A 22,413-nucleotide genomic window follows, 5' to 3' on the forward strand; every position below is an offset into this window, starting at 1 on the left:
TCACATTTGACTGTTTTAGCATATGAAAACTACAGAGATAGCTACACAATCTTGTGTGCAGGGCATTGCTATAAAACAAAGTCAGCCTTTACTGACATTGGTTTGAATATAATGGGAGGAAAAGACTGGCCAGAAGTCTTCTGCAGCTTCATGAGATTCTTCTCTGCCCGGCCTTGGCTTCTGATTTTTCAGCAACTGTATGTCAATTATGCCATTATTTCCAAGTCTTTTCGAGCCCAGTGACATATCTTTGAGGTCTTTTGCTTAAGTTTTTAAGCTAAATTATTAAACTAGATTGTTTTATGGTGCAAGTAATAATAGCAGATGAAAATACCTTAGAAAGAGAAATAAATTTTTAGTGTGAAATTCTCAGCAAGAATCTCAGCATTGGAAGACTTTCTTGCAGGATTTATTGACCTTCTGTTAAACAAAAATGTCACCACTAAGTGCTGTGAGATTTTGCTGGAAAAGAGCCATAGAGTAGAGAACTTTCTCTGGTGATCCAAACTTTCAGCAAGGCAATCCTTGTTCTTTTGGAGTGAGGGAGCTCTCTACTGATGAGCGGGAGAAGAGAGCAGCTGGAGAGTGGCTGCCCGGGCAGTTGTGAGTGCTGGCTGGAGGCAGGACCTGCAAGTGGAGCTTGTCTGGTGGCTCGGCAAATTCTAGCTGTTCCAGGGACAGCGTTTTCTCTCTGAATGGCTTTTCACAAGGCTTTTCTGAGAGTAATTAGAGGTTATGTCTGCTGTTTAGAAAAGATTAAGTAATACGTGGCAGTGAAGAAATGCCATGTTTTCAGTGGTTTCAAGCACTTACGCTGAGTGCTGCTCTGACTTCAGACCTTTGGTTCTCCTAAGCCAGCAGCCATCAGACTATCTCACAGGTGTTGGAGGGAGCACAGGCACGGATTTTAAATGACTTAATAGAAAGCACGCCTTTCAGTGCAGTTGTTGTCCCTTACAGAGAAGATACTGCTTGTAACATTCAGTTTTCTGACTGTTTCTAGCAGGATGCAGAGAATTTTGAATGCTTCCCTGGGCATACAAATGCTAATGAGTAACTACAGGCTCAGCTCTCAGCCTCCTAACCTTCCTCTGCTAGGTAGACCATACACATCTTTTGATCCACAGACACACGTGAATCAATGACATCCTGATGTTTTGAGTGATGGGATATCCTGGATGTTGCAAAGAACCTCCTGCAATGCTACGTTCTAATTTGGAAAAGAAAAATACAGCCCAGCAGACCACCTGGGAAAGACTGCTGGCTACTCTCATACACAATATGTTTCTTCTAATCTTTAGTGATATTAAGCTGATTTCCAGTCCTTTTTCCACCTGTCTTTGTTGATTAACATAACATAACATAACATAACATAACATAACATAACATAACATAACATAACATAACATAACATAGACCTGGTGGTGAGAAATAATTTTTTTTGCTATTTTGAAAGTTTTCCATTCTGTACTGTGAAGCAACAAAGGCTGTTTAATATTATTTCATAAACAGCCAGAGGAAGTTCTGATGTATCGATTTACCATTTTACCCTAGTTAAGAAAATATAATACATATATTTTTAGAGAACAGTTCTCTCTCCCTTTCTTTCTTTCTATATATACGTAGATATTTTTATACGTACTTTACTCTCGTCAAAACAAACCCAGTGTATGCAGAACTCTAGAACTGAGTCACCGATATTCATTATTTTCATCTAACATCTATAATTAAACTTATTTGAGATTCTATTTCTGTGATTATACTGAATTGGTATAAGCCATTTAATACCACCGAATGTTTCAGGCATTAAGACTAACAAACCTTCTGCTACATCGAGCAATTTTATCCAATTTTATAGTGCAGTTCACTATTTGTTTGTGCTTTGCAGCTAATAACTTCTGTCGTTAAGATTAGAAGTTATGTTCTTTCCATTAATATCTGTCAGCTACCGACCCTCTACATCAAATTAATCTTTTTATTATTCCTGGTATGTGGTGATAAAAGATAAACCTTTACGAGTTAAGCTGTGGCTTAGAGTCTACTGACCTTCCGCTGTTGATGCCAACCCCCAGCCACAACCCGGGAACTGTGGCTGGTCTGAAGGCCTCCTTCTCCCCTCAGTCACCTCTGTGCCAGCTGACATGAGAGCCTAGGAATGGAGATGAGGCAGATTCAATTTGTTTTGTGAGTGCATCTATGTTTGCTTTGCTTTAAATCTTTTATATTTCATTACTAATCTTATCAGCGGATAGATAAGGCAAAGGTCCTGATTTCCTTATTCATATTTACTGTTTTCAGCAATGCATGGTCCTATCACCTTTGGTATAATTGCTTGTGGTGTGTAAATAAGCATACTTTTATCAGGCTGAAACTGTCTTTACTTCTTCACTGGAAGGATTTCCCAGAGGTAAGTAGTGCGATGATCAGAGAATAAGTCATCAGCTCCAAGTGAAAACATTTCTACAGTTAGGTGGCCATTGTATGTACAAAAGTCAACCCATCTTTTTCAATCTCAGTACCAAAATTCCATCTTTAAATATTTATCTGTAAACCTTGAGATGAAGAAATTTGAGTTGCACTAAATTCAATAAGTTCTTTATGAATTACATATAGCTGTTAGTATCAGGTCTTTTTTCTATACACCCTGAAGGAAAACAGTTACAAAAAGTGAAGTATCAAAACAGAAAGGTGTTTTAATGTTAACTAATAACTCAGGATATTGCTGTCACTGAAGTTGGGAGAAATGGATCATGTTTGATCAACAAAAATTTGGTCTTGAACACGTAGGTTAAAAAGCCTTTGGGAGACCTGCTTTTACTCCAAAATGGTAGACAAAGTGAAGTCATTCTTATGAAATGAAATGATTCACACAGTGAAACAGCAAGAATCCTATCTAGAATAAAAAATCAGCCCCTTTTTGGCTCCAAATAACTCAAAACACCAAGCTAGGTTCAGGTCAGTCCCTCTGGAACCTCAGAGGTTTGGATTAGAGGCTCCATCCCTAAAACAGATTTTATTTTTTTTAGAAATATAACTTAGTTTTAAAAATTTATGAGACCTATGAGTAAGACACAACTTGAGTGCTGAAGTACATAGTGGAAGTCATTTAATTGCAGAGGATGGATAACTATGGGTGGGCTAAAGGATGGTGTTAATGGAAGTCAGCTCTCTTAAAAGTAAGTTGTTTCTTTTATTTAAACAGTCGATGGAAATCTGGCTAGTATGAGGCATCTAGCTTCTACTGGACTCTGATGTGCTTCTTTGTGACCAGGCAGTAAAGAAATATTTGAAATTTTCTTTTACTTGTCCGTTACTGGGGTCCTGGCACTTAAATGTACTCACTATATGTGCTGCTAATTTAATTAAACTCTGCCTTGTCCCATAATGAGAGGCAGCTTTTCCTGTTTCCAGTCCCTATACTACCCTGAGCTACAGCTGTGCAATCTCACTACATGCACTTGGAGCCCTTTGCTGTAAAGCCCAGGCTGTAACACTGTCCCCAAGCCAGGTGAGCAGAGCAGGTCAGTGACAGTAAGTGGGGTCAGCCAAGGGTCCAGAGAGTATTTGAGGTGCGTAGACGTACCTACAATCTAGCTTGGCTGTGAACTGATTTGAAGCGCAGCTCAGCAAAGCATGACAGGTCCCCACCAGGCTCCTCATGGCTCTTTCTTGTTTCATATTGGCTTGATGCAGGCCTGACCTGCAACAGGGCTCCTGAGCCCATGGGCAGTGTGGTGGTGGTGGGGCAGGGGAAGCTGGTCATGGCCAGCAAGGCCAGTTAGTGCCCTCAGAGCTCTGATAGATACAGGTTGTTTTTCGAGTTGATAGTTGTGACTTTTTTAGTGAGGAAGAGCCATGAGACACAAATGCCTGGACATCTTCAGAAATGGTGCTCAAATGTTCTTGAAATTCTTGCAGTTTCAGCACTATTTTCAAATCCCAAAAGATAAACCTGGACAGACACATTTATAACCCACAGGTTTGCCTGCTTCTTTTGAAAGTTTTTTCCTGAGGGAACATTGCTGCTATCAGACTGATGAGCTTTAATCTTACAATGACAAATGAAAAATAAGTCTACTGCTCTGCACTTCAGGTGCACTTTTGCTGCAAGTTAGAACTGGCATCAGTCATTTGAAGCCCATGGGGTCGGTTAGGTTTAAAAACGCTAAATGTGAGGAAATCCCAATTGAAATGTGAACCTTTCCGACCCTTTAGTGTCCTTATTTGCCTCCAGTGTTTCATGTGTAATTGTGGTTAAAAATAGAAAATATAATTCTTCCAGATCCAGTTTTAGAGACAGACACCTCATCTCTTGGGATCTGAATTTAGAAGAAAAAGAAGAGAACAATTCCTACTTTGTCTAGGTGTTTGGGTAAAATCCTATTCACATGGCTCCTTAATGTCCCATTAACATAGCACCAACGCTCATTTTCTGAAATCCTGCTCTGCAAGAACTGTGGTGCCTGAGCCACCAGTCAAAGAAGCCTGAAGCAAAGAGGTTTCTTAGCTTCCACCTGGCCTGTTCGGCATTATAGAGGCATCCACATGGAAAATATTGACTGATGCCTCACTGAGGTTTTTGTTGGTAACATCATTTAAAGAATTTTCCTTCACCTGATGATCACTCTGGTAAATTTTATTGTAGGAGAAAACAGTTTGGTCCACTGAAATTTGACATTTTATTCCCATAGCAACTTCCCTCAGAGAGCCTTCCAGTTCAGTTATTAATGAGGTTATTCTCATAGTATCTGAGGGAAGTGAATATTCCCACTTTTGAGCTGAAAAAGATGCTTCATACTCTATTATGTGTTTCCTTATCTCACAGGGAAGTCTATTACAGTTAAAATGGAATTTAAACTTTCTGTATTTTAGCAATACATTTTTTCAAGGAGTATCTTTTCTGGTGGACATACCTGTCCAGCTATTTCTCCTTGCAATAGATTTCAGAGATTCTTTTTGTCAGCTCATTCATAAGTAAGCAACATTGTCAATTAGAAACGCTCTTTTCTCAACAAAAGGCAGTTATGTTTTATCACTTACAAAAGGTCTTAAAGACACTTTACATTTGAGTGGGTCCTGAAAGTTTGTCTCCTTAGTTTCAATGTCAAGTTTACCCTTCGAAAGAGCCATGGGCAGCGTGGAGACTCACCAAGGCTTCCCTGCTATTCACTGACTGTGATAAAGTCTAGTACATCAGTTCAATTGTTCCTTGAAGACTTTTGATGTTTCCAGTGTTGCCACTAAGTTAATAGCTTTTCTGAACCAAATCTCTGTCTTGTCACAAAACAAAACTGTTTTCATAGTAACAAAAAGGGGTCTTTAATTAAAACTTTCACTGATCTTAAAAAAAAAAAAAAAAAATTGCTGGCTTGTGAGTTTATAATAGTAAAATTTTATCAATTACTGGTTTATAATAGGATACATGGATGAGTGATTAAGATGATATCAGAAGTTCGAATTACTTTCCACTGAAATAAGTTAGTCTATGCAAAAGAAACCTTTCTACTAGAAAATAGGTCACCTGAATGCTATATGCTAACAGAATGTAGATGCAGGTAAATCCATTGCAAAGACCTTCTGTTACAGTAAACTAACCTGAAGATTTGACACTGCCTAACTAAATCTTAATGATTTTGATGTGGCAATGAGATCAGGGTTATGGACTTAAGTCAGTCGCATGTTTATCCAATGCACCATACCTAATAATAACCTAATAATTTCAGTTCTTCCTGTTGCATAGCTTCAGTGCCAGTCTAACTGGACAGAGAATGAAGTACTTTCACGGAGCCAGTCACAATGAATCCTGTGCACAAGAAGTGAATATCTCTACAGCACTAATGTAGAACTGTTTCCAACTACCATCAAATCTTTTCTGGCCTTTAGGCTTGTGTGGTTACCCAGGCCCTGGCCATTGATGGACAGCAATGATGGCTATGTAGCAAAGGTGAGATTTTTTTACAATGTATCAGTTCATCCCAAAGAATGTCTGACTTCTGATTATATTTTTGATAGCACTGAGTTATACACCAATATGTGAAATCCCTGATCAGTCATTACAGATCTTTCACGACAATCTGTGGCTCTTTGCTGCCTCTTGAAAAATAGTAGTAGATTTAACAGTGCAAATTCCTTTCACTTTTCTGTTAAACTTAAAAGGGAAAGCCCCTGTATTTTAAGTCCAATTATTTTTTTAGCTTAATATACGGATGATTAACCAGTCATCATAACAGACTAGTGAGGTGTTGAGAAGGGTTGCTTCAAAATAATGCTGCTGAAGGATTACACTAAACTGACCCACACGATCAAGAACATCTTGGCTCATGGCCCAGCATCAGCACTCAAGTTCTTGCTCTCAGTCTATGGCACCCCATTACTATTTTCAGACTGATCAGATCAGAGCCCCTCCACCTCCATGGGCATGGAAGTAGCATTAGAAGAATGTCTTGTTTGTGGTTGCCCTGCAAGGGGTCGACTCACAGCAGATCTCTCTTAGTCACAGTGTGAGTCTCTTCCCCATTTAGAGTGTGCACTATGCTGTAGTTCTACCCCTTTCTGAACTTGTTGATGCCTTTTGGTTCAGGTGATATCCTGGGGCAGGAATTATTATAAATCAAATTGTCTTTTTGCAGTATTAGCCTCCATTCATGCCTGCCACTATTGTATTTTGTCTCTTTTTTTCTTTTTAAGTTGTGTCAGCCACTGCTATTTTAAACCTTAGGTACCTGTCAAGGGAGCTTCACCTTGGTTATTGCCTGTACCATTAGTCATCATCAGGATTTTGAAGACCTTGCATTAGCCCAAAAAAAGACAAGTAGAACATATCATTCTCTGTGCTAATTTTTGTAGCTCACATCATTAATGGTGACATTAAACAGATAGTAATTCTCTCCTGTTTTATACTACACTGCCCATGAGGACATGATATCAACTTGGGCTTGTTCTCTACTAGATTGTCCAGCTGACTTTTAGCAAAGACAACACATTTCACATTCCTTGCATTTTCTGCCAAGCTCTGTCAGCTTTATTTGACCTTTTGTTTGTTTGTTTCTTTATTAATGAGAAACAATTTAATATTCCTTAGTTTAAATTAGTAACTTTTTCCTTCAAATAATAGCAGTTGTACTTTAGATTGTATTAGCTTAAATGTTTCTGTCATACGATGTTTATTATTATTCCTACTTATTGTCAGTAAGCTGATTGGTTGCCTTCCTTAGATTGCCATCTAAGGCAAAAGACCAGCTTAGCAGATAATTTTAAATTTGTCTTTACTTTTATTGCCTGTGCTCACTTATATTTGAGGAGAAAATGCAAGTATTAGAGTCAGTATATTTTAAAGGGACAGGGATCAGAGTTTGATCTCTACTTTGGTATAAAACAAACGATTTCTGTAAAAGTAAAATACATAAACTCTGTATTAAAAAGTACTATAACTCACCTGTGAGGGTGACTATCTCATTCTACTGCCTTTGCAACTAGACTTTTAACAAAACTATCATAAGGTGTCATGGTTAGCTTAATCCAATCTAAAGGTCCATACCGTTACCAAAAGGGGTGCTCCTGCTGTCCTCCCTGTTCCTGCTGTCAGCAGTGTGCCAGAGATGGTGTCCATGTGATTGCCTCATTTTCTTGTCAGGTTTTCAAAGAGAAAGTCTTTTACCTGGATGATCATGTGCTCTTGTCATTGCATCATATGACAGGGATCATAAAGAAGGACTAAAACAGTGTCATTGAGGTGGTCTTAGAGATAAGTTGGTTGTGTGTGTAAGCCCTAAAGCATATAAGTTACATTCCTGATGTTGGAAACTGTAAGAATTTTCTACACCCTCTCAGTATTAGACTATCCGAAAATAGAAATCTTTCCTGTGAAAAGCTAAAAGCAAAAAAAGAAAAGTAATATTTCTTGAAACATTCTGATTTCAGAAAAAAAAAAAAATCAGAAATGCACACACACTCTACATGCACACAGACAAGAATACAAAACCTGTCATGAATCAATAGTGAGGAATTTTTAATTTCAGCTGAGTTCAGTGAAGACCTTTTGATTTTGTAATTCTTTCACTTAGTTCTCTAGTGGAAAAGAGGTAAAATGGAAAGCAGGCACAAAGAAAAAATGAGAAGGACCTGAAATCTAGATAATTTACTGTTTACTTTCATTGGAGTTGAAATCAAATTCTTAATCAAAAGATCAGAATTATCATATTTCTTTTGTATCCTTCAGATCGGCATTATTTATTTAAAAGAATATTTTTTTTCCTCTCATCTCTTCCTGTATTTGGTCAAGCAAACCATTGGGAGGCAAAAACTTGCTTTTCAATTATTCCCTTTTTTCCAGCCACCTCAGAGTTTCTGTGTGTGCCTCTGAAACGGGGTAACATGTCTGAAGATCACAGAGGCAGCACACTAAACACTCTGATTGTGAATTTTTATGGTTACATTTTGGACTATTTTTGAAGAGACATAAAGCCAAGAAAATTGACTTTGTTTTTCAATTTAATACTCCCAAGAAGGACTGTGGGAGTGATATGCAGCCACAAGAGCTCTTCTGGTCAGTACAGTTAACCTATGCCAGTAAACACCCATTTGTGCTCAATCCTTCAGAAAGGAATGGCTAATGTCATCAAATCAGTGTTAAAATTCTTGCAGAGCAAAGCAAGAGCCAAACACTCCCACACCTTCCTCAGAGCAATAAACTTTAGTTTTTCTCTGGGATCACAATCACAACCAGCCCTGCAGTCCTGAGAGCTTCTGGTGAAGCCCTTACTAAGGCTACCACAAGGGCAACCTTTCAGTAGACTTTCAGCAAAAACTAATGATGATGTTCTTAGATCAAAATCCTACTGCAATTTACAGCTATAGGACTTTTTGTGCTGACTTCAATGGCTTGTTGACAAGTCTCTGCTACCTGTAAATCCCTCCCAGTGGCTCACAGAAGATGGCACACCACATCCCTCAAAGCATCAGGATGACTTTTGAGTATTGTTTTCATGATGTATCTCAAATTTCTCAGAAGTCTTGAGATTGTAGGATAGCACTCAGTAGTTTCAGTTTAAACTCTCAAAGAAAAGCTGTAATGGTTTGCAGCTTGTTCTCTTGCTCAAAGAGCAAACTTTATTTTACAGGTTTCAGGTAGCTGCTTGCTTTTTCAGACTAGATGTGTTTAATGGCAGTATGATATTATTTTGCCTTATTAGAAATGTAAACAGCTCTGGAGGGAAAATTTCATTTAATCTTTGGTTCAAACAGATTCTTGTTTACCAAGGAGTCACAGTTTCCTTGTGAATGCAAAATGGCATCTTCATTTCTTTTACAGCTTTTACAGAATAGCATTACAAAAGGAACTATATTCTTTTATAGAATTAAAAAGGAAGCAAAGTTTTGAGGATCAGTCCTAGCATATTTTTCTTTAGCACCTTGGTTGTCTTCAAACTTTAGTTTTCTTTGAGATTTCAAATTTATTTCTGGTTGTGGCAACATGTGCCTGTTTCTCTAACAGTGTAAATCATTAGCGGATTCACCAAATTCTTCTGGGGTTTTTTAGAGGATTTTGGAAAACATTAGATTGTTGTGGTTCTTTCCAGTATTCTTTCTAACTAAGGTATTCAGAAAATTTCCCATCCATTTAGGAAAAAACCCACACTTTTAACGATACAATGTGAGGTGGATTTCACCGAATACAGTGTAGAACCCCATGATATTGGCACTGCTTTTGATGAACAAACCATGCGTCATCTAAATATTCTGTGAATTTGATGTGTAGCCACATTGCATATGAAGCACTACCTTGTAGGAGGATGAACATAAGGAAGTAAGAATTCCTGTAATGCATCACAGCAGATGTTATTTAGCCCACTCTTTTATCTATGGTATCAGATATTTATTGATAGAATATAGAAATAAGAGAGGTATAAAATTATACTTTCCCAACACCGTAGTACTGAGGTTTTCTCCCCATTTCTGGCAATCTAGGGAAGAGGTTGCCTCCACTTTATCATATTTGAAAGGTGACATAGATGGGAGATAACAAGGAACTCTTTCAATCTGGGGTTTTTTTTGGTTGGGTGGGTGGTTGAGGTTTTTTGGGTTTTGTTTTCATAACATTGTTAATTTCAATAAAATTTCATTGATTTTTGGAACAGACTTTTCCTCTGAATAACTTTTTAATGGATAATTAGAATTTTTGCCAAATAAAATTACCATTATTTTCCTTTTAAAAAATAAGCCTTATACGGGGAAAACAAAGTTGGTTTGGAAATTTTGAATGGAACTGAAGTTTATTTCAAACTGATTTTGGGTCAGTTGAAAGCTAGACTACATTTCTGTGATATGACACTAAGGTATTGGAATCTGATACTTGTAATCCCTTCTGTAGATCCAAATCTTGTACCTGTTTACAACACACCACCACCTCGGACTGAACAAAGTGTGCATCATGCAAGTGCTATGTGTATACCTACATAATGGGAGACAGAGTCCAGCCAATGACCTCATCTCGTAGATGGACATAGTCATCATCACAAGGAAGCACAGTGTAGTACTGAACTACTGTGAAAAAACCCTCTTTGGATCGATGAAGAAGTCTGAAATTAAACTCTTTTGATAATCTAGAAATATTTCACTTTGAGGAAATTGAAGGATATATTTCCTTTTGTAAGATGGACATTATTCTGAACTTCTTCTGGAGCTGCAGCAGGGTGGAAGATGGTTATTGTTGTAATCTGCTTATGACGTTTTAAAATGGAAAAAATGGTATCAGTTCAAAATTAAATAATTCAATTGATAAAGTAGGAAAATTGCATTTTCAAATCAATAGTCATAATCATTTTTTTTTTAAGTGTATACTAATGTTTAAGTATCAGAACTTCCTAAGAGACAGGAATTATATTTTCCATACATTCAGTCTGAAAACATGATCAGAACAAAATGCATTTTAAAGTTCAAAGCAAAATTAACTGAATTTTAAATAAAATACAAAGATCTTACAAAGATCTTTAGTTCTTTCTAATTGCAAATAAACTCTGGATAGTTATAAAAATTATTAACATAATAATTAGAAACAGTTTATATTGAAACTAAAACACTCATTAAGCCTGAAGGACTGAGACAATGTAATGCAATTAAAATGAAAAACCCCTAAATACAATGATAGCAAACACCATGCTCCATCACTAATGAGATAAAATCAGCTCTGAAACTGCTTTTTTTCTTGCCCTTCAGTTATGCAATCTTTCCAATTAGTAGGTTCCCCAATCAATTAATGTATAGGGATGGCCCATTCCACTCAGAAACCTAATGAAGCTGTACAGATTTTGTATTCTTTGCTCACCTCAAAGATACGCCTGGCTTTATCATTCCACCAACAAAAATTCATTTCATAGTTAATTTAAACAGTATCTTTCTTCACTAATGCACTTCCACGAACAGAGCATGATGGAATGTGACTCCTTACGACTACCCAAACCATTTTATGCCCCTTTTAATCTGATTTTTAAGCACTGTTTGGTTTTGTCCTGTCTATGTCCATTCCAGCTGGTGACTTTATCATGAGTACTGAATACATATGACTGTATCTACTTGGTTACTGATGTGTTTTTGTGTGGAAGTACAGTAGCAATTTTAACAAGCTTTGAAGGCTGCCGAGACCTACTGAGGTTCCGTCAGCACAGCCTCGTGACTTCCTCTGGGAAGGGCTGGAGAATCTGAAAAGCAGACACACATATAAACACGACTGCAGAGCTAGTTGGAAAAATAGCAATGCTGGCCAGTGGGTCTCAGGTTAAACCATACAGGCCAAATCTAGAAGGAAAATTTGATTTAGTTATTACTCTGTTTTTCTGATTCACATAGAAGCAGGAAGGATTAAACCACTCTGAAACAGACTTGCAACACGTAGACAGTGCTCAGACTTAAATAAAAATCTATTTTCTTGGCTGATGGCCACATTTCCTTGTTTCTGTTTTCTGTTCAGATCAGTGAGACTGAAGCTAGATGTCTTGAAAAGCTCCTTGTGTTGCAAATATGGTTTTACTGTATACCTCCTAATGTCTTAGTAGTCATGTTCTGGTTTTGGCTACAGCCAGACAGTCCAAATCAGTGAGAATCTGCCAGAGAAGGACAATGTCTGGATTTAGTTCTGGATGCTTACCAAGTTCTTCCAATTTTTTTTTGAACCAAAAGGCTTCTAATTTCTTTTCTATGATACAAAGCAGGTATATGCCTGTGCTTTAACCATGTTCGACTGGATATTTGTTCTTGGAGATACAAAGTTCTTTCAAGGAATTGTTATTGAGTGTATTTGGACTAATCATATAAACATGCCATAAATATCCCTCAGGTGCAGTAAGAACAACAGATGTCAGCTCTATGTAGAATCCACCCAATATACGTATTGCCTCTTGAGTTAGGTGTAATTTACACTTGAATGAATGATGGGTAACATGAGAATATTTTAGATTAGCACACTACAAATGAAAGGATAGAAATTTTGTGGGTTTGTGTGATGTCATAATTCCAACACGTAATGAATTGCATCGATGTAACAGTTCATTTGGGTTTTTTTGGTTCAGATCACTGTACCACTCAAGAATGATGCAGCAGTGGTGAATGCATATAGAAGACCTCATTGTTTTAACATATATCATTATAGACATAATGCTGGTTAGTTTGTGCAAAAAAAAAAAAAGGAATAATAGGCATTTCCACTAAAACTATCCAGTGTTTTTGCAGAATGGTTGTAAAAACCCAATAGTCTGTGCTGTGCATATTTCCCCCAAAGTATACTTTATCCTTGGGAAGCAGTGGAGCAAGAAATATTTATTTTATCTTTCACTAGAAAGTTTTATATCAAATGTTTGCTCTATCAGTGCTCATGCAGTTGGAAAGATATGTTTGAGAAATGGTGTGGTGTGAGGTGGGAGCCAGGTTCTGCTCTCAGCTCTGTGGCGACTTGATGTGTGGGATTGGAGTCAATCTTCTACTGATTTCTGTACCTCCACTTCCACAACGGTGTACACTTTTCACGCTTTGAAAATTGCTTTCAGTCTTTATAGTGGTTTTATAAAGCACTATTATTTGAATTGGCTGTCACTACTCTCCAGCTTACTTTTGTACATGAGCACTGAACTACTTCCTATATCTAATTTTACAGCTGCTTAGAGGCGTAGTGATTCATGTTTCTACAGAAAGGGGCAGAAGATATTGAAGCGCTTGCCTAAGATCACCTGAGAAGGCTGGGGCAGAAGAGGGACTCCTGTGCCCAATTTGGTCACAAAACACTGTGCCATCCTTCTAGATATTCATGATATTTTTTGAGTATTCCAATATAGTTGATCAAGTACTTGGAATGGCTAGGACCACATTTTTTGAGTTTTCGAGGCAAGCAGGGTGCAACCTTTCATTCAGTTTGTGAATCCTATTACCATCACCCAAGCTTTTATTAGTTCAAGATCAAACTACTGGAAAATGCTCTACATGGTGCTACTGCAAAGCCATGAAAATAATCGAAGTGAGGTATACTTACACTTAAAGTTATTAATAGAGACTTGAAGCTGTGCAATGGAATTCATTTAAGATTTATTTGTGCGTGACTAAACTGAAAGAAACAAAATAATTTATATGCATCTATAGCTCATTACTGAACTTAACAGGCATCAGTCACTCTAATACCTAACACTCATGGAACAGATGCCATAAATGCTGATCTATTTTCTCCCTTAGTTAGCCAAATATCCAGTTTATTCCATAATCCTTCTCAGTTTTGAATTAATGGTGACTTTTTTAGGGATGAAGGTGGGAGACTATAATACTTCTTGATTTTTCCAACTTGATGAAAATCAATGAAACTGAAAGGAAACTCCCTCATGCTGTTGTTAATGCTCACAGTTTCATTCAGTGAATTTGCCTGTATGAAAAATTAGCTGAAGACAATATAAACTAATTTTGCTTCCTGAAAAATGTCCATAATCTAAGACTCCAATTCAGAGCTGATATCTAAGATTTCCAAAGCATGGTGTGGTAGTAAAATGAAAGAAGTACTCAAAAAGTTGAAAATATATTTTTTTTCCTCTTGAGTAAAGGATACCAAGAAAACTATTTTCAAAAGAATAATAGTCATATTATTGTTACTGAAGAAAGTGTCCTTCTGCCAGCCACACCATTATCTCAGTGGGGCTTTGCACTGGAAAAATGTTATTAGCTACAACACCAGGCTCCACAAGAGTTAGATATGTCATGTTTTAGAGGACAAGAATACAATACTTGTGATATCCTTGTTGCACAGAGGAAATGGCAGTGTCTGATCTTGATGATATTTTAAACATTGGAAATGCCAGAGGTCGTGGTGAGCTGTAATTCTTCTCAGAATAAGTGGTGAACGTGTGGTGTTGAATTTTCACTGAAAGGGAGAAAAAGCACATACAGAACCTAAAAAAAGGTGTGATGAACAAAATAAGCCAAAAATTTTGAGAGTGTGAGATTAAAAACACCTGAGGAAAACACCTGAGGAGAATGACTAGTGTAGTAATAAGGTGGCAGTGAACTGAGCTGGACCGTTCACTGTTTATATCAGGGCTGTGACGCTAATGGCACTTCTGCATGGCTGATCTGCTGTTGATGGGACTGTTGCTTAAAGCATCTTAGTTTGACTCAGCTAAATTTCGTATTGGTCTCAACTGCAAAGATATCCCTTTTAGTATCCTTTCCTAACATACCGAGGGAGGAACTTCCCCACTTTTTAACTCTACAATGTTGTCAGTATGTTTGAATGATCAAAAGAGACCAAGTTGTCTCACCTTAGTGAATTAAGCCTTTTCAGAAGACTACAGTGGCTGCAGGCCTAGCTCATTTTAAATGTGGACTCAAGTGTGTTTACATACTTCCACAATCACTTCAAATTATCTTTCTTTTCTCCTGCACAAAACATGTTGCAATCATTGTACCTTGATTTAAGAAAAGGCTTATGGGACAGTGAACTATAGAAAGAAAATACTCTTTTTTCTTAATGAAGATCTGAAAGTGTAAAATCCCACTTTCTATTCATGTTAAACATAAAAATTGAAAAAATTTGATCAATAGATGTGGCTGTGTTTTCTAACCACTTATTTGACTTACTAATAATCCATCTTAAATTCCATAGCCTAATGCCTCATTTAATCATTTCTTTCATACGGAAGTCCAATTTACAATTAAATCCAATTAAAAAAATAAAAGTTATTCTAGTTATTCAGAGCAATAAGCACCATTAAAAGGAAGTACAGAGAAATAGAATAGAAATTACATGGACAATAAAAAATGTCCTTCTCATAGCTAAAAATAAATGCTTAATCTTAGTTTTACAAAAACAACATAATTCATCAAACTGTTGTATTTCAAAACCAGACAGGCTTCAGAACAGTAATATAGTCAAATCTTATTGAAATGTGGCTTGACTGAAATTTAGATAATTACAGACTGTTTCAAGAGTTTTCCAGTTGTTTTGGGGAGCTGGTCTCAGCTGAATGACTGCAAGGTAAAGAACAAACTCAAACTAAACTTTCTTGAGGGAAAATGTTTGTTAAAATATGGTAAAATAAACAGGAAACATCAGAAGGTTTGAAAGCAGGGGAGTGACACAGACAACAGCAGCATGCTGGAGGGAAAAATTGCTGAATTTTCCTTATCAAAGAAATGAATGAGATTAACATATCATTTTGAACCTCTTCAATGCTGTGTTGAATTCCTACTTAAACCTAAGGATCAACTCAAAGATCCCAGTCATTAAGCTCTCAAATCCTCAGGGGCATGTGCTTGGAAGAGATGACTTGTGGGAACAAGATTTAAGTTGATGTAAGTTTGAGTGGAAGGTGGTTTGCTAAACTGACCATCTTGTCCATGACACCAGTATTGACCAGCAGGAACCACAAGACTGTGCCCCACGGGTAAAATCTGTGACCAGCTATAGGTCATCGATGGATAATCTTGCTTCTCAAACATCTGGGTAACCCTAACTCTTACATGATTCAGCACAAAATTTGTTTCCCAATTTCCAGTGTCCAAGTAGTTTACAAATCCTTTGCAAGGTTACACATTTTGGTTTTAGTATCTGAATCCTAAATCCTATCTGCTATATTCAGACTTACCATCTTTGTCTGCTAAACACTAGACCTGCTGCTTTCAGCTCTCTCAGCTCTGGATTTGATTTGGTCTCCAGCAATTACCAGGAAGGCGGTTGCTATAGCTGCACTAATGAAAGGAGTAACCATGTTTCCTTGAAGACAATGTAAGCAACATAAATAAACAAATGCTTAAATATAAGTGGCATTAATAGTGTAAATGAGATATTACTACAACAGGGAAAATAAGATTTTAGCCACTTTCAGTGGCTTGCTATATATCAACCTTCCAACTTCCTACTCAATACTTAGCTTGAGCTGACACAACTTTTTTGTGAGATATTGAAAGTGTTATTAGCTTTATAGGATTTTCTTCTTCATCATGATGTGAGTCACATTTTTGTTGTATTTGTTCGTGTATTTGTTCGTTTTTCCAGTGACAGTCTGTCTCCATAATTTTGCCGATTCCTGTTACGGCAATAACAAGCACATAGATGGAGGTACATGCCCAAAGCCAGGAACATAAGAAAGTTTTAATTTAAAAAAAATCCAGTTAAGTTGCGCTGAACTTTGTCAACTCTGGTTCACTGAGTTTAGCTTTAAGTGTGATTCTTTTCTGACAAGTGACTGTAAAAACTGTATCACACATTGTCACGTTTGTGTTGCAGTGGCTCTGTATCAATTTTGTTCAGGATGTTGTTGGATTATTTTTAAACTGCCAGACCTACCAATGAACCAGAGATTTGAAGGTCATGCTGTGTTCAGTCTCATGCAACACCAACAATAATGACATTTCTGAGAAATGAAATCTCTCACTCACCTTCAAAGCAAACCGCTTCAGTGTCTAGGGCAGACTGTGCTGTCAGATTTTCATGAAGCGGGAGTAAATCCATTCCACTGCCAAGCTAAAATGAAATCTCTCAAAACAAACTTGTGCTACATCTATGAAATAGTCTTACAATATTAGCATTATGTATTGTATTAAGGTGGCAAAGTTCAGAGGGGCTGATCCTGGTAGCTCATCGCGGGACAAGCTTCCATCACTGTAACAGAATGTGGGAATTGTCCTGCAGAGTGATTGCTGTAACAATACTATCCTTGTATTACTACACATCTGTAAGCAGGTGGTGTTACTTACCTGAATTATTCAGTACTCTTTTAACAGATTTTAAGCTTTCTGGAAAATACTGAGCAGTTTTTGCTAATGGCTGCATAATGCTAACTTACTCTCTTGTTACTTGGTTAGGACAGAGATATGTTTCTCTTTGGAGATACAGGGCACTGAAGGCATTGGACCAAGATGGGTTGGTGAATAAAATTAACAAAGCATATTTTAAAGCAAACCTCCTCTTTGCTCGATATTAAATATGTTTGGTGTTTTAAGAGAAGAAGTAAATATCACATGGTAAAATGACATTAGCTGGAAACACTGTCATTACTTTTCTCATCTGATTTTTGATTCTGATTTAGCACTCTACAAACTGTTTTCCTTTTCTTCTCTCTTTTATTTTACAGTCAACTTTGACCACTTTCAAATATTGCGGGCTATTGGGAAAGGGAGTTTTGGAAAGGTAAGAATCAATTTATTTTTAGCAGTTGAAAGTCTAACAGAGAATTCCTCTGTGTATGTCTGGTGTGACCTGAGTAGGGTAAAGGAACATAGGTTTTGTAGACTTTTTCTTCTTAAAACATCTGATCATCAGTATGAATTGACTCTGACTATTCATTAAGTTATTTCTGTTACAATACATTCAATAAAATTAATTGAGTAAAAATGATTGTAATAATTAAGTCTCCTCAGTGGGGATTAGCAGAATTTAAAAATCAGTACCCAAACCAAAAACAAATGAAAAAGTAGGAACAGACTACTTTTATAGGCAGTCCACTAGAGTGATCTTGTTCTTAAATCTCCAGACTTATTTGTGTCTTCAAAATAATTGCAGTATTTTAAAGGCACTTTACATAGATTCAATACGCTTGGGACTATATAAACTGACATACACTGTAATTATGATCATTGAGTAAATGTTTGTTCAATTCAACAGGCTTTTGCTGAAACAGAGAAGATTAATGGTTTGTTTACACATGAGTAGACGACCTGTCTTTCCTATAATAAAGACTATAACAAGGTTTTAAATTTTAGTATGGGTAAATACAAGGCCACACAGTCAGAGAAAATCATATTATAAAAATATTAGAAACCGTTACTCTCAGGAATACATTTGAAGGGGAAATATACCTTCAGTAACTGATCAAGCGATAGCTATCTAGATCTTGATTTCAATGATTCTTGAGTATATGCCAGCTGAGTGCCGGTGAGCTACTTCTGTACTTATGCATTAACAACACACGCAGGACTTTGCTGGCTTTTGGCCTTCTGTGCAGAAAAATTACTGTCATTTTACAGAGGCCTGAAACACTTGCAGAACAGCACGGTCCTTCACAGCATGGTCCTTATTCAGTTCAGTAGTTTCCAAGAGAAACCCTCTTTGAGGTCAATAGGAGAATATGCTGCTAGTGCAAAATGGTATTCAAGAATCCCTTAAAAATCAGGACAGCTGGAGATCTATAGTTGTTTATTATCACAATGCACTGATGGAATATCATGTCAAACTAAATAGAGGTCCAGGAGTGCAAGTTAGGTGCAGGATAAGCAGTTAAAGATATATCCAAATTATGCCGGCCATGATATCACCTGCAAATTTCACAAATATCACCTGCACCCCACTTTCTTCAAAGCTTCCCCATTTACACCTCTGCTGCCTCTGCCCTTTCAAAGGGACCCTCACCCTTCCACATCATGCAGGAAAATAAAGCAAGCATATGTGCCTTTTGAAGGCTTGTTGGTTGATGTCTGATTCACTCTTATTCATGGCATCCACCAGGAAACTGGTGAATGTTTCTATAATACTTCTAGAAACATCTGATTTTCTTACTGATTCATATGGCTGCAGTGTTCTTGTGAACCTGCTTTGGGGTATGTACGGGTGAGAACAGAGTTTCACAACCCTGAGAGAACATGTTTAATGCAAGAAAGGACTCATGCATAAGTCCCTTCTAAACTTAAATCCTTATTTTGCAGCTGTCAAATGCAATAGAAGAGTCCCTGGCGTAACAGGCTTATTTTTCCCAAATGAATACAAGCTTCTGACCAATCACCTTGTTTCTCCTTCCACAGACCAGGAAAGAAAGAAACCCATTTTAAAATGACCTATTATACCACAGCCAAAAGCACAACATAGTAAATCAGTCGCCGTTTCAAGTGTCTTTCTCTGTGAGTCAGTCTTGCCTTTATCACTCATTTCGAAGCCTTGTTGCTGGCAACTTTTCCTATTACTGTCCTTCTGGAAGTACCTGGCAGCAGAAAACATCAACAAATGATGCAAAACCTCTAATCTCTATTGACTTGCTGTTTACTGCTTGGAGCCTATTGTGCTCCAGCATCCTGCAACATGTAACACCACGTTCAGTATCACGCCTTCCTTAAACTGCCTTCTTCCTTTATGGCTGTCCTGTGGCCATTTGTGTTTTCTGACAGCGGTAGGATGTTTTAAGACATGCTCTACTTTTTTATTTTATTGCTGTTGGTACAATCATCTCTTTCTCAATATTTCTTAAATTACTGTAGTTGCTACAGCAACCTTAGGCTGCTGCAGGAGGTATCTGATATGGCAGAGATTCCACGCAGCGTGGCTCGCTCTTGTGCACAGAGCTCAAGGTGATCCTCAGCACCTCACCTCCTCCATCGGTGCCGACTGCTTCAGCAGCAACACTCTGTCCCTCCCAGCTGGCTTCAGAAAGCCTTCCCTGCCTTTTCCTTTGGCATTTTCAATTCACAGTAGCAACATTTGCTGTTGCAGGAATTCCTAGGCCATTTGGTATCAAATGCTTTGTAACTCAAGAGCTTGTCTTTTCTGAGAAGTGGCCACCTGTTTTAAGTGACTGCCTCAGTACATGCTGTTTCTTAGGGACAATGTTAAGAGCAGGTGCAGTCTTGTACGCACTGTAGCATCTTCCCCAGGAAAAGTGAAGATGCATCGCAGCAGTTGTGAGGAGTGTAGGACGTGGGCGTGGAGAGAAGAGAAACAAGGAGCATGCTCCTGTTTCCAGAAACAACCGGACTTGCTTCTCTCTGCTTGGAAAGGTGTCTTTTTGGAGCTCAGGTTGCTCCCTGGTCAGGGACAGATGAAGATGAGCTCTGAGCCTGCGCAGGACCGCTGCAGCCACAGCTTCTGTGTGAGTCGGTGGTTCTTTTGTTCAAGCCGAGTGACATGCGAGCTAAGGCAGACTGGTGTGTGACCACTCACTGAATACTTGTCCCCGCTCCTGAGCACGTGTATACATCCCTGGTGTATGTATCTGTACATACAGACACTGGTACAGACCTGTGAGCTGCTGCAGTGGTGGCAGTGGTACCCAAGTGAGGTATGTGGCCTTTCTGGCTTCAGTGACCTTGCTTTGCTAGGTAGATGAAGGTAGCTCTTTGCTTTGGTGTCCTCACATGTAACAGGAAATGTTTTATTATTTTTTAAAAGACCTTTAAGCTAGTTATGCTTGGCATGCTCCAGCTATTAGTATTTTCAAATAGATTTGAAATGGGCCATGTCAGAAATTTTGTCCAAACAAGTTTTATTCATATATTAAATGTTTGCCTTCTACATCAGTTCAGAAGTAGAAAATTTAAAATACTCAAACCCAAAATGCTGAACACTGGTCTAAGTAGTTATTTCTTTAAGCCATGTGATACCTTAGAAGTGCTCACTCGTGTTAAATCTGGCTAAATTTTTCCATTTTGTTTTATGTAGAGCCATCATTCTTATTGCAAAAAATTACATATTTGAAGATCATCCAATAAGTACAAAACTGACTAGGAGTGAGAGGAAGAATTATCGTTGTTCTTTACTGCAACAGTAACCATATAATTGCAAGTTTACTGCCGCAAAATAATTTGTATTCAGGTGCAACAACTAGTTTTCAGGGATATTATAGTACCAATTTTCTTCAAGTTCTCTGTTCATGGGAGCAGGTATATTGAACCATCTGACCTCCTTAAATTAAATTCAAATTATGATATGAATGTACAGACTCTTTCTCCTATTTGTCTAAGATGCTGAGACACAGGACTTAGTTCTGATTAATTTGCTTGCATGAAACAGTGACTTCCTCTGCTGAAGTAATGGAAATTACACTGGTGTGAAACAGATGGGGGCCCAGAATCACGTCTGCACTGATCGAGGGTACTTTACTAAATAATATGCAAAGTATTTCAGAAAAAATATGCTGCTATCCTAAAAGCAACCGCACAACTGCAGAATATTAATATTGTTTGACAGTATAAACACCTATTTTTTAAGCTTGAGTTAATATGAAAGGAGATGAAGCAGATGCTTGGGCCCTGCTCCAGCTGTCGTGGTTTGCTCGGGGGAATCTGGGAATGAATCCCCCTGTTTCAAGGAAATTCCCTGGCAGTGTAAAGCCAAACTCCAGCTTCTTTGTGTAAATCTTTCCAACTCTGCTTGTAGGCTGAGACTATGAGCATTAATTTTTCAGAGTAAGTGGGTAAGAACAGACAAGGTAGCAGTATTTCAGGCACGTGCTTCATAGCAGATTTGTCAGTTTCCACACTGAGTGTGAAACATATACCTGATTTCTGCCCTGTAGCCCCCTACGTCTAGGTGAGTGTCTTCTGCCCGTGCAGTGCCACAGCCCCTCCGTTGGGCTGTGATTACTCATGGCAGCTATAGCTGCCCCATCTGATCTACTCACCTGATGTAAGATGCATAAGATTATGACACAGGAGCACAGATGAAGCGTGCGCTCCAGCTGCCAGCTCTCCACCTAACAGTGACCTTGCACAGAGGAGCTTTCTCTGACTGCGGTTTTGCATCTCTCCTATCTTATGACCTGTCATGAAACCATATCCTGTGGTAGTTTCAGACGTCTAAGTACTCATATACCAGATTCAGACCAAAATGGCTTTACTGAGACTAAGAGCGCCTGCTCCCTGATATTCTTTCCGGGCCAAACACCATGTATCCAAAGCAAATGAATGGGGATTCATATTGCCTGCCTTTAAACATGCACAACACAGATGCCTACATTCAAGCTAGTCATCTACAGTCTCTTTAGAGGGACTTTGGAAGAGAAACCATCCCTCTACAGATGGTTCCCTGGGCCTATTTAGACCATACCTTAGGTGGAGATGGATGTGCCTGTCCCTATCTGCTGACTATGAAGCTGGATAGCTGTTGAGTTCGTGATAGTTATGTTTGGTTTGAAGCATCGCCTATAGAGACTGCTGAAGCAGTGATATCAGTTTGAGCAGCGC

At 38.1% G+C, this 22,413-nt stretch overlaps 1 protein-coding gene across 1 annotated transcript in view; it reads left to right on the forward strand.

Moving 5' to 3' along the window:
- STK32B (serine/threonine kinase 32B) overlaps positions 1 to 22,413 on the forward strand; it is a 173,085-nt gene that overhangs the window by 11,299 nt on the left and 139,373 nt on the right. Inside the window, exon 2 of the mRNA XM_075752511.1 lies at positions 17,601 to 17,656. Within this exon, the coding sequence (XP_075608626.1) occupies positions 17,601 to 17,656 (56 nt within the window). The remainder of the gene's footprint in view (positions 1 to 17,600; positions 17,657 to 22,413) is intronic.

The sequence above is a fragment of the Balearica regulorum genome, chromosome 4, assembly GCF_011004875.1.
Source record: "Balearica regulorum gibbericeps isolate bBalReg1 chromosome 4, bBalReg1.pri, whole genome shotgun sequence".
NCBI classification, from domain to species: Eukaryota; Metazoa; Chordata; class Aves; order Gruiformes; family Gruidae; genus Balearica; species Balearica regulorum.